Below are 12753 nucleotides of genomic sequence, written 5' to 3'. Positions count from 1 at the left end.
TTTTCTGAAAACAGATGCAAATGGAATTATGAAAAACGAAATAAATCAGACTCAGAGACAAAGTTCACATTATTTCTCAAAGAGCTTACGTTTTAGATTATACATAGCTATGAGCTATGTCAATGTTTGTGTTTGCAGGATACTGAAGTAGAGAAAGAACCATGAGAGGAGAGGAGGAGGTTGCAGGGGATGTGGGAAATAGGAATGACAATGGGAGCTGTGTTGGGAAGGGACAAAGGAGGACTAACTGGAAGAAGAATGGAGCCAGCTGGTGAAGGGGCACAGAGGAGGGAAGGGGCGTACAACGAAGTATGACACATACATATCAAGATGCCATGATGAAATCGCATTCTGTGTGCTGACCTAAACAATAACTTTTGAAAACAGCCACCATTTATAGCACTATGCAGGAGTGCCTGGAGTGTGCGGTTAACACATTTCCCTCTAATCACAGAACAAAGGTATCATCTCTTCACAGACATAAAAGATAAGCACTTACTTGACTCTACTGTCATCTGAAGCAGGCTGTCGATGGCGTTGGATAAGAGCCCTTTACTGGACATTCTCAGGTGTTTTAGGATTACTGGAACTGCTTGGTACTCCAAAAATAAGGATTTTCCTTCGTCTGTCTTCAAGTCCAAACAAAGGGAGTCAAATGCTTGAGCTAGGTAGTCAGCTAGAAACATAAACAACCAACCGTCTGTGCATCAGTTACTCAATCAGAAACAGAAGGTTAAACAAAAAAACAGCTATCACTTTAATAAAATAAAAATATTTTATAAATTAAATAACAAGAGATCACAAGTTTAGATTCAGCCCCCTCACTGGTTTATTAGAACTCATGGGGAAGGAGAGAGAAAAGTCAGTCCAATTACAATGGCAGAAACTCGTTTAGCACATTCATATTTCAAAATATGAATTAAAATAATAAGCCCCACTGAGCAATGGTGCCACATGCCTTTAATCCCAGCACTCAGGAGGAAGAGCCAGGAAGATCTCTGTGAGTTCAAGGCCAGCCTGGTCTACAGAGTGAGTTCTAGAACAGTCAAGGCTACACCGAGAAACCCTGTCTAAAAATCAAAATATTAATAATAACCCAATTTTGTTTTTATACTAAAAAAGAAAAATAATGATTAACATTAAGTAGTACAATAGTATGTATTTCTGTATTTGGTTGTAATCACCACACACTTCTATGAACTTAAACAACATCAGTATTTATATCTTTAAAATAGCTTCTAAGATCCCCAGAAAGGAGGTCCACTTAAGTCACAGGATAGCACGCACCCAAAGGACACACGAGAGACCGTCTTGCTGTAAAGCACATGAGGTGGTTTATTAAATCAGAGCTCTGGGCCAGCCCATATCCCCATATCTCACATAGGGGATAGAGGGACTGACCTCGTGGCTCAGGGGCATAGTGCTTATATATGGGCGGGGTAGGGAAAAAGTGCGGGTGCACAGGATTGGTTGTTTTACCTTTTTTGAACACTAGTAGGCCGTACCATGGGGGCAGGGTGTAGTTCTTCCCTTGGCCAGTCAGTTTCTGGGATGTTCTTAACAGGCCTTTGTCCTGTAACTCCCCCTCCTCTGTAACTAATTAGATGGACCCAAACCTGCTGGCAGGTGCCTCTCTGCCCAAGGTCTAAGGCGAAAAATCCATACATATTTCATAAAATGGCCTTTATAATTTTTCACTCTACACTACGTCTTGTTACTGATTTCCAAATGTCTCCTCATTTAAAACTGTAACTAAACACAAACTTGCTCAATGAGTTTTAAACATGGACTTCTATCACACCATTCAAAAACAACTTCCAAAAGACTGGGCTATCCTCTGGCCCACTACATTCTGTAACCTACCCATTATTATGAAGATTTTACCAAGACCAGCACTAGAATGGCACTTTGAGAATGGATTCCTTAACACCCTACCTTGAAATCTTTCACAGGTGACTGGCAAACCACTAAATCAAGAGAAGCGCTGGTTTGATTAGAGTCAATGCAAAAGAGAAAAAATTCAGAGACTTGTATCATTACACTTTGATTCAGCAGTAATGATACCCCCATTCGTCACATACAATAGTTTTACACTGCTTTCAGTTGTGTACAATTTATTTTCCAAAACATTCCTTCTGTATATGATTTCAAGAAAGAAACAAACAAAAAATCCATGCTGGTCACGTAACATTAAGTTACCTTTTTTAAAATTAATATTTCTGTTTAACAGAGAAAGCTTAACAGAGTGTCTTGGGCCCGGTGTGGTGACATAATCCTTTCACAAAGCAGGCAGAAGCAGGCAGAACTTTGTGAGTTCCAGGCCAGCTGGGACTACATAGCCAGACCCTATCTTCAAAAGAAAAAAAAGTAAGTCTTGGCTCCAATGTACTAAGCCGAATCTCCTAGTGGTAGCAGGTGAGCGATGCCTCCCTGTGAGCTGTCGGTTGGGGGAGGGGAGGGGCTGGAGACCACCAGGACAGGATAGGGCCATTGCTTAGTTGCCCCTCAGAGCTAGATGACAAGACCTTTGGTTGTAGAACACAGAGAACTCAGGTGGCCCTAGGCAGCTTCCCTGCCTGCTTTCTCAGTCCTGGAAGGTGCCACTCAGGCTGCTGGAGGAAAGGGTCAGTGTAACAACAGCCTTGTGCAGCCAGGAACCTTACAAGCTACCAAAACAATCTGTCGGGCAACCATGGCCTGACTGCTGTGTTCTGGTGAAGTGCCTGAGTTCAGTTCCCAGCTGCCGGGTTGGGTGGCTCACAACCCTCTCTAACTCCACTTCCATAGGGGCTGACACCTCTGGCTTTCACTAATAAAAACTAATGAAGAACTTTAATATGCCACTTGACTTAATCTTTGACTTAAAAATGAACTCTGCAAACAAATGCATATTAAGCCAAATCCCTAGGTTCTGTTCAGATTTGTCTGGTTTGTGCATGTTTGCCTCTTCATGTCCGTGCAGAGGACAGACACCGGTGTTTTTCCTTCCTTTTTTTTTTAAATTAAAATATAATTACATCATTTTCCTTTCTTCATTCTTCCCCCCACCCCCATGTATATTCCCACTCCCAAATTCATGGCCTCCAGCCTTTTTTCTTTGTTTTGAGTTGGGGGTCTCTCACTGAACTTGAATCTCGTTTTGGCTACACAGGCTGGCCAGTGAGCCCAAGCCATACACCTGTCTACAGCCCTCACTGCTGGGATTAGAGATCCACACTGCTGTGCTCGGCTTTCATATGGATGGTAGGGACCTAACCTCAGGTCCTTATGCTTGCTCAGCAGACACCCAAGTTACCAAATCATCTGCCAGGCCCAAACTTTAAAAAAAAAAAAAAAAAAAAAAAAAAAAAAAAAAAAAAAAAAAAAGCAACAATATGGATATACTAGACAAGCCCGCTGTCTTCACAGAAACAAGCTTCACAGCAGTGCCCTCTGCTGTATTTGAGATGACCTGCAACAGCTAGCATGATTAAGTGGACCAGGGCTGTTTGGTAATAAAGAGTCTTACTGCATAGCTCTGCCCAGTCTGGAACATCATATGTAGATCAGGCTAGCCTTAAATGTGCCTGAGATCCCTTGCCTTGGCTTCTCTAGTGCTGATTGTACATGTTCATAACCGCATCCAGCTTCGTGGTACTTTTTTTGTTAAATATTTAACCTACAAGCTTAAAAGTTCGTCCGTCTTTCTTCTTTCATTCTTTTTTCCTTCTGTGTAATCCTTTGGTCTGGTCTTTTGCTTGTATATTACAGTTTCTTATATATTACAGTTTCTTATTTTTGTGTTTTTATGGTGTTTTTTATGGTGTTGTGTTTCTATGTGTGTTTCTTGTGCTAATTCGTTTTATTTAAAAATTTTGTTTGTTTTGGCTGTTTGTTTTCTGAAGAGAAACAGGAGTGGAGTTAGGTTGATGAGGAGGATCTTGGAGAAAATGAGGGAGAAAAGAATCATGATCAGAATATAGTGAATGAAAAAATAAAATTTTAAAAACGGGGGGAAAAATTGTCCCTTAACAGTTTTCACAGAGGAAAGGCCATTCAGAGTCTGCCCCACCTGGGGAATCTATCCCATATACTGACACCAAACCCAGACACTATTGTGGATCCAAGAAGTGTATGCTGACAGGAGCCTGAGATAGCTGTCTCCTGAGAGGCATTGCCAGAGCCTGACAAATACAGAGGCAGATGTTAGCAACCAACCATTGGACTGAGGACGGGGTCCCCAATGGAGGAGGTTAGAGAAAGGACTGAAGGAGCTGAAGGGGTTTGCAACCCCATAGGAAGAACAACAATATCAACCAACCAGATCCCTCAGAGCTCCCAGGGACTAAACCACCAACCACAGAGTACATATGGAGGGACCCATGGCTCCAGCTGCATATGTAGCAGAGGATGGCCTTATCTGGCATCAATGGGAGGGAAGGCCCTTGGTCCTGTGGAGGCTTCATGCCCCAGTATAGGGGAATGCCAGGGCAGTGAGATGGGAGTGGGTGAGTGGGTAAAGGAGCACCCTCATAGAAGCAGGGGGATGAGGGATGGGATGGGGGGGTTCCAGAGGGGAAACCAGGAAAGGGGATAACATTTGAAATGTAAATACATAAAATATTCAATTTAAAAAAAAGTTTTCACAGAAAATAGTATTTGGTTATTTTTTCTAAAGTGGTCTTATCTTTTAAAAATATTTATTTTACTTGTAATTATACATGTACATGTGGGGAGTAGAGGGAGTGTGTCCATGGATGTGGGCGCCTGAAGAGACCATTAGAGGGTGTGGGATCTTCTGGAACTGGTTACAGGTGCTGTGCACTGCTCAACAAAAGCCAATCTGTTTCTCTCAATCATGGTAGATTATTTTTAAAAAGGTGAGAAATTCTCTGCAGCGACTCTCATGAGAAAGCAGCTCTGCTGCCAGCTCTGACCCTTGCCGAACCTGGTGACGTGGCCAAAGCACAGTAAAAGTGATGCCTTGTGGACAAGCACCCAGCCACATGGGCTCCTGAGTCTTCTGGAAGATTCAAAATAGATCCCATGATGAGAGGAAGATCAGTGCAGAAAAGACCAGGGAGCTAAGCCCAGGCCAAATTTCCAATGCAAGGATCTGTAAGCCAGTTATCTAAATTTTAAAAGATTTCATCTTGTTTTCTGTGTATGTGTGCGCCACGTGCATGCCTAGTGCCCACAGAGGAAATGATAAGGCATTGGATCCTCTGGAGCTAAAGTTAGAGGCGAGTGTGAGCTATCTCACATGGGTGCTGGGAACCAAACCCAGGCTTTCTGTAAGAGCAGCAAGTACTCTTAAATGCTCAGCCACCTCTCAGCCCCATGTATGTTTAAGTCACTTGCTTGGTATTTTATTATATCAAAAGGCAGCTAATGTAGTCTTTAAAAATGTAGTCTTAATTATGATCTCAAGTAAAACCAATTCTTAAACATTACTAAGCAATGTTTATTGATAATAACAATCAGCTAGTTAAGAATTTACTATATGACAACCTTTGCTGAACTTTTACATTGATTCTTTCATTTAAGCTTTTAAAAAGTAAACTAGGCCAGTGCTATATACATGTGTAACTTCCAGGACTTGGGACAATGATGATGGAGAATCTGGAGTTCCAGGTGAGCCTTGACACATAATGTCTTATGCTCACCTGTCCAAAATATCATGATGGAAACTGAAAAAGACATGATTTGCCATGTCAAAAAGTAGTGGGGCTCAGATTAAGTTACCCGTGGTGCTGGAGGGCTGGCTCCACAGCTGAGAGCACTTGCAAAGGACCCAGGTTTGGTTCTCAGCACCCACATGGCAGCTCATGACCACTTGCAACCCCAGTTCCAGGAGATCTAGGTCAGATCTTCTGACCTCCATGGGTACCAGTCATGTACCAGCACACATATATGCATACAGGCACAGCATTCATACACCCAATAAAAAGAAATCTTTTTAAAACCATGAAAGATAAAGGGTTGATATCATTTTAAAACAGTAAAAGAGAAATCATCTAGCAGAAAATAGATCAAGGCTATCAACAGAAAATCTATAGAAAAGAAACTGTAAATTACACACATGCAAAAGGTTAAGCTTGAAGTGGTACCACACATCATTAAGTTCCAGCACTCATAAGGCAGAGACAAGAAAATCTCTGTGAGTTCCAGGCTAGTCTGGTCTACATAGTTAGACCCTATCTCAAAGACAAACCCAAACAAAATCATTATATGAAGCCATATTTGCATTAAATAAGACTGGAAAATACTTAAAAAAAAAAAAAAAAAAAAAAACAGTAACCCTAAATGCTGGAATAAATGGTTCAAGAAATGGCAGCACACACAGACAGACAAACACATGTACATGTGGGTGTACACACACACACACAGCCACTCTCCAGACACCAATACATAAAAACACATCCCAAACATATCCACACACGGACACATCCACACATATACAAAACAGACACACACACACTAGCTGAAAGGATATAATAATCTCATTCTTTTTGAGAAAGGTGGCAATGTCCGCTAAAATTAGGACAGCATATCCTTTCATACATCAGTGTCATATTGATTCGTTTATTACACATTTTAAAAGTGCTAAGGCATTTATAAGTCTATGTTAATATTTGCAGTGGCAAATATAAGTAATGAGTGAAACATCCCATTGGTATCATGTTGAAGTGATGACTGGCTAAAAAGGTTTTTTCTTTTTAAAGCTACACAGAATACTTTAAAAATAACAGATTCAGTCTATACATATGGATCTGGAAGTTAAATAAAATACACTTGTGATTAAAAGACACAGGCTCAGCATGAATGGGAAAGAGGCAGGCTACGGAGTCCCATATCTATGAATGGGAAAGAGGCAGGCTACGGAGTCCATATCTAGGTAACTACTGGCAACTGAAGGAGAGGGTGTGGCCTGGGAAATCACTCCCAGGCGAGTTTTCAAAAAAAAAAAAAAAAAAAAAAGAATTCATAAAGTTGATGGGAAGCGTGGTAAAGTATAGAGGGAAAGTCAAGAATGAGGAAATGTGGTACAGATTTGATGAAAGTACATAAAAATAATAGAAGATACAATATATGGGTATATGGGGAGAGGCTACGGAGGTACTGGCAGGTGACAGCTGCTGGCAGAGGGACAGTCACTTTTTTTTGAGGAGTGGCCACTGGTAGGTTGCCCATGCCTCAGTGGACAACTCCACACCCATGCACATCTGGGCATTTCTATTCTGATTCAGTGCGTTATTTTGTAGACGCTCATGACCACTCAGTGGCCTGTATGTGAGGCTGCAGACCTGTCCTTGGAGGACAGCCGAGCACACGAGTCCTCAGTAGTGATGTCCTGTGGAGGCACAGAGAGGACCTGCACTCCTTCACACTAGTCTGTCATCGCTGGTCGAGGAGCAACGAGCTCAGGAGCTGGCACAGTCCGCTCAGCCCGGCTGCTCCACAGCAGGCTTCTCAGCAGTGGCTTGCTTTTTGTCCTCCATCTCTTCAGGGTCTCTGCCGAGGAAGAGATTGGGAATGACTTCCCACGGGTGCCCAGAGAAGATGGTGCATGCACAGAACTTCCCAAGTCAGGATCCACCACATCAGACCCACTGAGGGAGCTCCCTTTTGTAGTTGCTAGGGGTAGCACTGCCCACATAGTGCAGAGCAGAATTTGTGTTACCCAGAGCGTGGTAGGCAGGCTGGCATAAGATGCCTTTATGAGGGGCTGGTGGCCAGCCCTAGGATCAGTGGCCACCAAAAGGGAGGCTCCCTAAAGGCTGCCTGGATCTGGCTGGTGAAAGTCCCAAGAATGAAGAAGGCAGCAATTGGAGTGGCCCTAGTGACAGCAACAAACAACAGCATGGTTTGCTGGGCAGTGTTCCCAGAGAGAATGATGAAGGCATCAGTGTGCAGTGTTCCCAGAGAGAATGATGAAGGCATCAGCGTGCAATGATAGCTCGAGCAGCAAACCACAACTTCTCCAGGCCCCTTGGGATTTATGATGGAAACAGCAACACTTTTTCCTTCTGCAGATGCACCATTTGGAATTCACAGTTGGTTCCATGTAAGTTGGGTTCCAGTGGCAAGGAATTTGAGGACATCCTCTTCCTTCATCTACTGAACATCAAGAACTCTGTACATTGTGTGTGTGTGTTCTCTAAGTTACAAATGAGAATCAAAACCAACACTGGTATGAACCTGGCCTTGGCAGTGTGACTATGGGGTTAGAAGTGTTGTAAAAGGAGGACATCATCATCTCAAAGGGAGGGGTTAGGAGAGGTGAGGGTAGACGGAATGGAGGAGGAGAATGGGTGTGAGGAGAGGTGAGGGTAGACGGAATGGAGGAGGAGAATGGGGGGGGGACATAAGCAAGATGCATTCTATACATGTATGAAGTCTTCAACAAATGTCTAAGTTCAAGAAAAAAGATAAGCATATAGACGTGTTTGAGAACAGAGGACGGTGCTGACGACGTAACTGAGGCGGTCAGTTAGTTATATACACCTCCTGGAGAGTAGTACACTCCCTTCATTCATGACCAAGAGCTTTAAAAATCACTAGATGACTCAAATAGGAGCCCATGTCGCTACAGCCACTTGAATGCTGGCAAAGATGCCCAAGTATATAATAAAGGCAGCCTCTCCAGCAAATGTGCCGCAAAATCTGGCGGATTTCTTCCAAATACCCATATAAAAGAATGAGAGTAGACCCTTCCTTCTCATCCTGTAACAAAAAGCAACTCCACATGGATCAGAAACCTTAGTGCAAGACCTCAAACTCAAACTGTGAGAGGAAAAGGCAGGGCAGACACTCTGAGATGTAGGCATGAGCAACAACTTTCTGGAGAGGACTCCAACTGCTCAGAAAATAATGCCAACAATTGACAAGTGGGTTTCATTACTTCAAAGGCGTCTGCATAATAAAACCAGAAAGATGCATTCTGAATGGGCAAAGTCTTCATTCAACTATACACATTACAGAGGATATATACTCAAAAGTGGAACAAAAAGAGACTTAAACAATTCCAATCAATAAATGGGCCAAAGAAAGGAACAGTCAGTTCTCAAAAAAATGATGAAACACACATGGCCAAAAGCATTTTTAAAAATGCTTAATTTTACTAGCCATCAGAGAAATACAAACTAGAATTAAAAGGAGATTCCCTCTCACCCTAGTCAGGATGGCAGTCCCTAAGAAAAGAAGTAGCAGGCTGCAGAGATGGCTCAGAGGTTAAGAGCACTAATTGCTCTCCCAGAGGGTCTGAGTTCAATTCCCAGCAACCACATGGTGGCTCACAACCATCTGTAATGGGATCTGGTGCCCTCTTCTGGTGTGCCTGAAGGCAGTGGCAGTGTACTCACATACATTAAGTAAGTCCTAAAAAGAAAAGTATCAATAAATGCTGGCAAGACATTCAGGACACACACACACACACACCTCAGGGCTAGATCATTATATACACTGCTTGGGGGAATGTAAACCTGGCCAGCTTCTATAAAAACCAGTTTGGAAGTATCTCAAAAAATTAAAAGCAGATGTAGTCTGTGGCCCAGCTACCCATGAACTTCTCCAGGGGATTCAAGTATCCATCATGAAGACACTTGCACAGCAATGTTAACTGTGGTACTGTTCACAAAAGCTGAGTTATAAAGCCAACCTCGGCATGTGTAGGAGTGGAGAGAGAAGACGGAATTATGAAATTATGGAATTTCATTCAGTCATGAAGAACAACAAAACTGTCATTTGTAGGAAAACCGAGGCAAATGGAAATTACCATATTAAGTCAGTTCTGTCTCAGAAAGACAGCTTGTTTTCTTTTACTTGTGGGTCCTAGACTTTATACAGACATAAAATCATGTTATGTACATAAGGCATGAAAGTAAATGCAGAACTGTCTGGGCGAGCACAGGGGACTAATGGGAAGGGGCAAGAGAAAAGGAAGAGAATGGAGTATAGGGGAAGGCATGCTCAGAGGATGTTATGGACCTGCTTACAGTGTCTTTATGAAGCTGAGTTCTATGCACCATGAAAACGTGTCAGTAAGCGTGTAAATGAGCCTCTCTGGTGGCAACGCCTGCAATCTGGGCGGGAACTTCAGGATTCAGCTTTCCTGCATTACCACCCAAGGGTAGGGTTTTCGATGAGGCCTTTGTGTTTCTTTCTTTTCTTTTCTTCTTTCTTTCTTTCTTTCTTTCTTTCTTTCTTTCTTTCTTTCTTTCTTTCTTTCTTTCTTTCTTTCTTTTTAGATTTATTTATTATATAAACAGTGTTCTGCCTGAATATATGCCTGCATGCCAGAAGAGGGCATCAGATCTCATTATAGATGGTTATGAGCCATCATGTGGTTGCTGGGAATTGAACTAGGGACCTTTGGAAGAACAGTCAGTGCTATCAACCTCTGAGCCATCTCTCCAGCCCGTCTCTCATGTTTCTTTAAATAACCATCACCCATACCCCTGTGTGTAACCCAAGCTAACAGTAAATAATCATTACTGTGCGTGCAATGCTCTTAGATTATGTTTTCATACCTCTGAACTTATCCCAGTTGTGATTGTTACTACATCTGTCACTCCAGAAAGCTTCTTTATGCCTTTCATAATTTCTCCTTCTATCACCAACTCTAAACCTAAGCAATCATTAAAGGTTTGTGTCAACAGGAAGGGGAGAAATGATATATATTTAATTTAAAAAAAAAATAAGGTTTCTGCCACAGGATGGCACTTTCTGTCCTTCAGTATTTGTCTATTTTACAATAAATTGAAGTAATCATCTTCAGTGTCTTTTAGCTTCTTTCACTTGTCATAATTATTTTTGTGCCACTGCATATATCAACAGCCTGCTCTTTTTCACTGCTGAGCAGTATTCCATTGTGTGGCTGTAACAGCACTTCTTTCTTCATTCAGTCTCTGATGGACATCTGGATTGTATCATTTTCAGGCTGGGCAGTGCATGTGAGTCTGATATGGAGAAATCACACAAGACCTGTGTACAAAAGTATGCTCGTTTCTCTTGGGAAAATGCATTGATGGGACAGAATTGAAGAGCCATGCTACATTTTACATGTTACAGTAAGAACATGTGAGATTTTCAATAGACTACCCAACTATTTCATGAGGAAGCCACATCAGTCCACACTGTTCCAGGCGAGGTGACTCACACCATCAGACATTTAGAGCCATGGTCTATGAAAGGGTCTTTGAAAGCTGCTTTGAGCTCCTGCTGCCTGCATTCTTCACCAGCATGGATGAGGACTGTGCTCTTGAGTGATATGCTGAGACCAGCCCCTTTCCCTTAGGTTGCTTCTGTCAGGACATTTCATCGCAGCACCACCTAATTTCTATCCTGATCACATCAGCTTAAGCTGGAAGCTTCCTAAAGGAGACTGTCCACCATCTTTACATGTGCATCTTTGTCATTCAGGTCTTCTTTGATGAGCTTTGTGTCTAATTGTTCTCACCATTTTAATGGGGCTGTCTTCTTATGTATCAACTCCTTTTTCTTGGACATGCAATTTGCAAGTAATTCCAGTCTGTAACTCAGATTTTCATAAACACCGTGTTTTTAAAACACACACTTTAGGGTGAGGGAGATGGCTCAATTGGTAAAGTACTTGCTGTTCAAGTATGAGGACTTTAATCTGAATGCCCAGCACCCATGTAAAAAGCAAGGAACAGCAGCACATGCCTATAATCCCATCTCCAGGAAACTGTATACAGGAGGATCCCTAGGGTTTGAGGGCCAGCAAGTCTAGGCAAAACAGTAAGTTCCCAGTTCGACTGGAAACCCCATCTCAAACACTAAGGTAGAAAGTGACTGAGGAGGACATTCAATGTTGAACACTGGCCTTCATATACCTGATGTGAACACACACACACACACACACACACACTGAAAAAATCAAAATTTTGAATATTTAAAAACGTATGTATTTTGTATGTGTTGTGTATAACAGGTATACCAGGTACGTGCAGTGCCCATGGAAGCCAAGATAAAGCAACAAATCTCCTGGAATTAGAGTTACAGACAGGGATGAGCCACCCGATATGAGTGCTGGGAACTGAACCCAGGTCCTCTGCAAAAGTAGATAAGTGCTCTTAATGGCTGAGCCATCTCTCCAGCCTCCCAGATTTTTTCATGTTGATAAAGTCAAATTATCATTTCCTAAATCAGGATAATTATGATCTGTTTAAAATAATTTTTCCTGGTGGGGCGACACACACCTATAATCTCAGTATTACAGGTGTAGAGGCCAAGTTGGGAGACTTGCCACAATTACAAGGTTGCCCCGAATTATAGAGCAAGTTCAAGGCCAGCCTGGGCTACATAGCAAATCTAGAGCTAGTCTGAGTTTTATGGCACACCATATTAAAAATGGGGAAAAAATTCTGTGCCAAACCGAAGTTTAGTAACATAAACTCTTGTGTCTTCTTCTTGAGGTTTTATAGTTCTAGCTTTTTAATTTTGGTTTGCATTCTAAGTTTCTTTTTTGTTGTATGTGAGGGTACAAGCCACCCGCAACCCACCCCACGTATGATATACTATTTCTCTAGCATCATTTTCAGAAAGGACTGTCCATGTCCATGTTGAACTGACTGGACACATTGCTGAAAATAAGCTGGCCATACGTGTAGGTCTGTTTTGGATTATCCATCCTACCCCACTCATGTCTGGCTTTACACCAATAGCATCCTCTTTGGAAGTCAGGTAGAATAAAAGAAACTGTGTTGAGAACTCTAAACCTCTGGGTTTCTGTGTGAACTTTAACACTGG

General features: G+C 42.2%; 1 protein-coding gene across 1 annotated transcript in view; it reads right to left on the bottom strand.

Annotated features, from left to right (window-relative positions):
* The window catches only part of Ccdc138 (coiled-coil domain containing 138), a 64007-nt gene that overhangs the window by 7485 nt on the left and 43769 nt on the right, over positions 1–12753 (bottom strand). The window contains exon 14 of the mRNA XM_034524504.2: positions 500–676. Coding sequence (XP_034380395.1) covers positions 500–676 — 177 coding nt within the window. The remainder of the gene's footprint in view (positions 1–499; positions 677–12753) is intronic.

This window comes from Arvicanthis niloticus, chromosome 20 (assembly GCF_011762505.2).
Source record: "Arvicanthis niloticus isolate mArvNil1 chromosome 20, mArvNil1.pat.X, whole genome shotgun sequence".
Taxonomy (NCBI): Eukaryota; Metazoa; Chordata; class Mammalia; order Rodentia; family Muridae; genus Arvicanthis; species Arvicanthis niloticus.
This window is presented reverse-complemented; position numbering and strand designations above follow the sequence as displayed.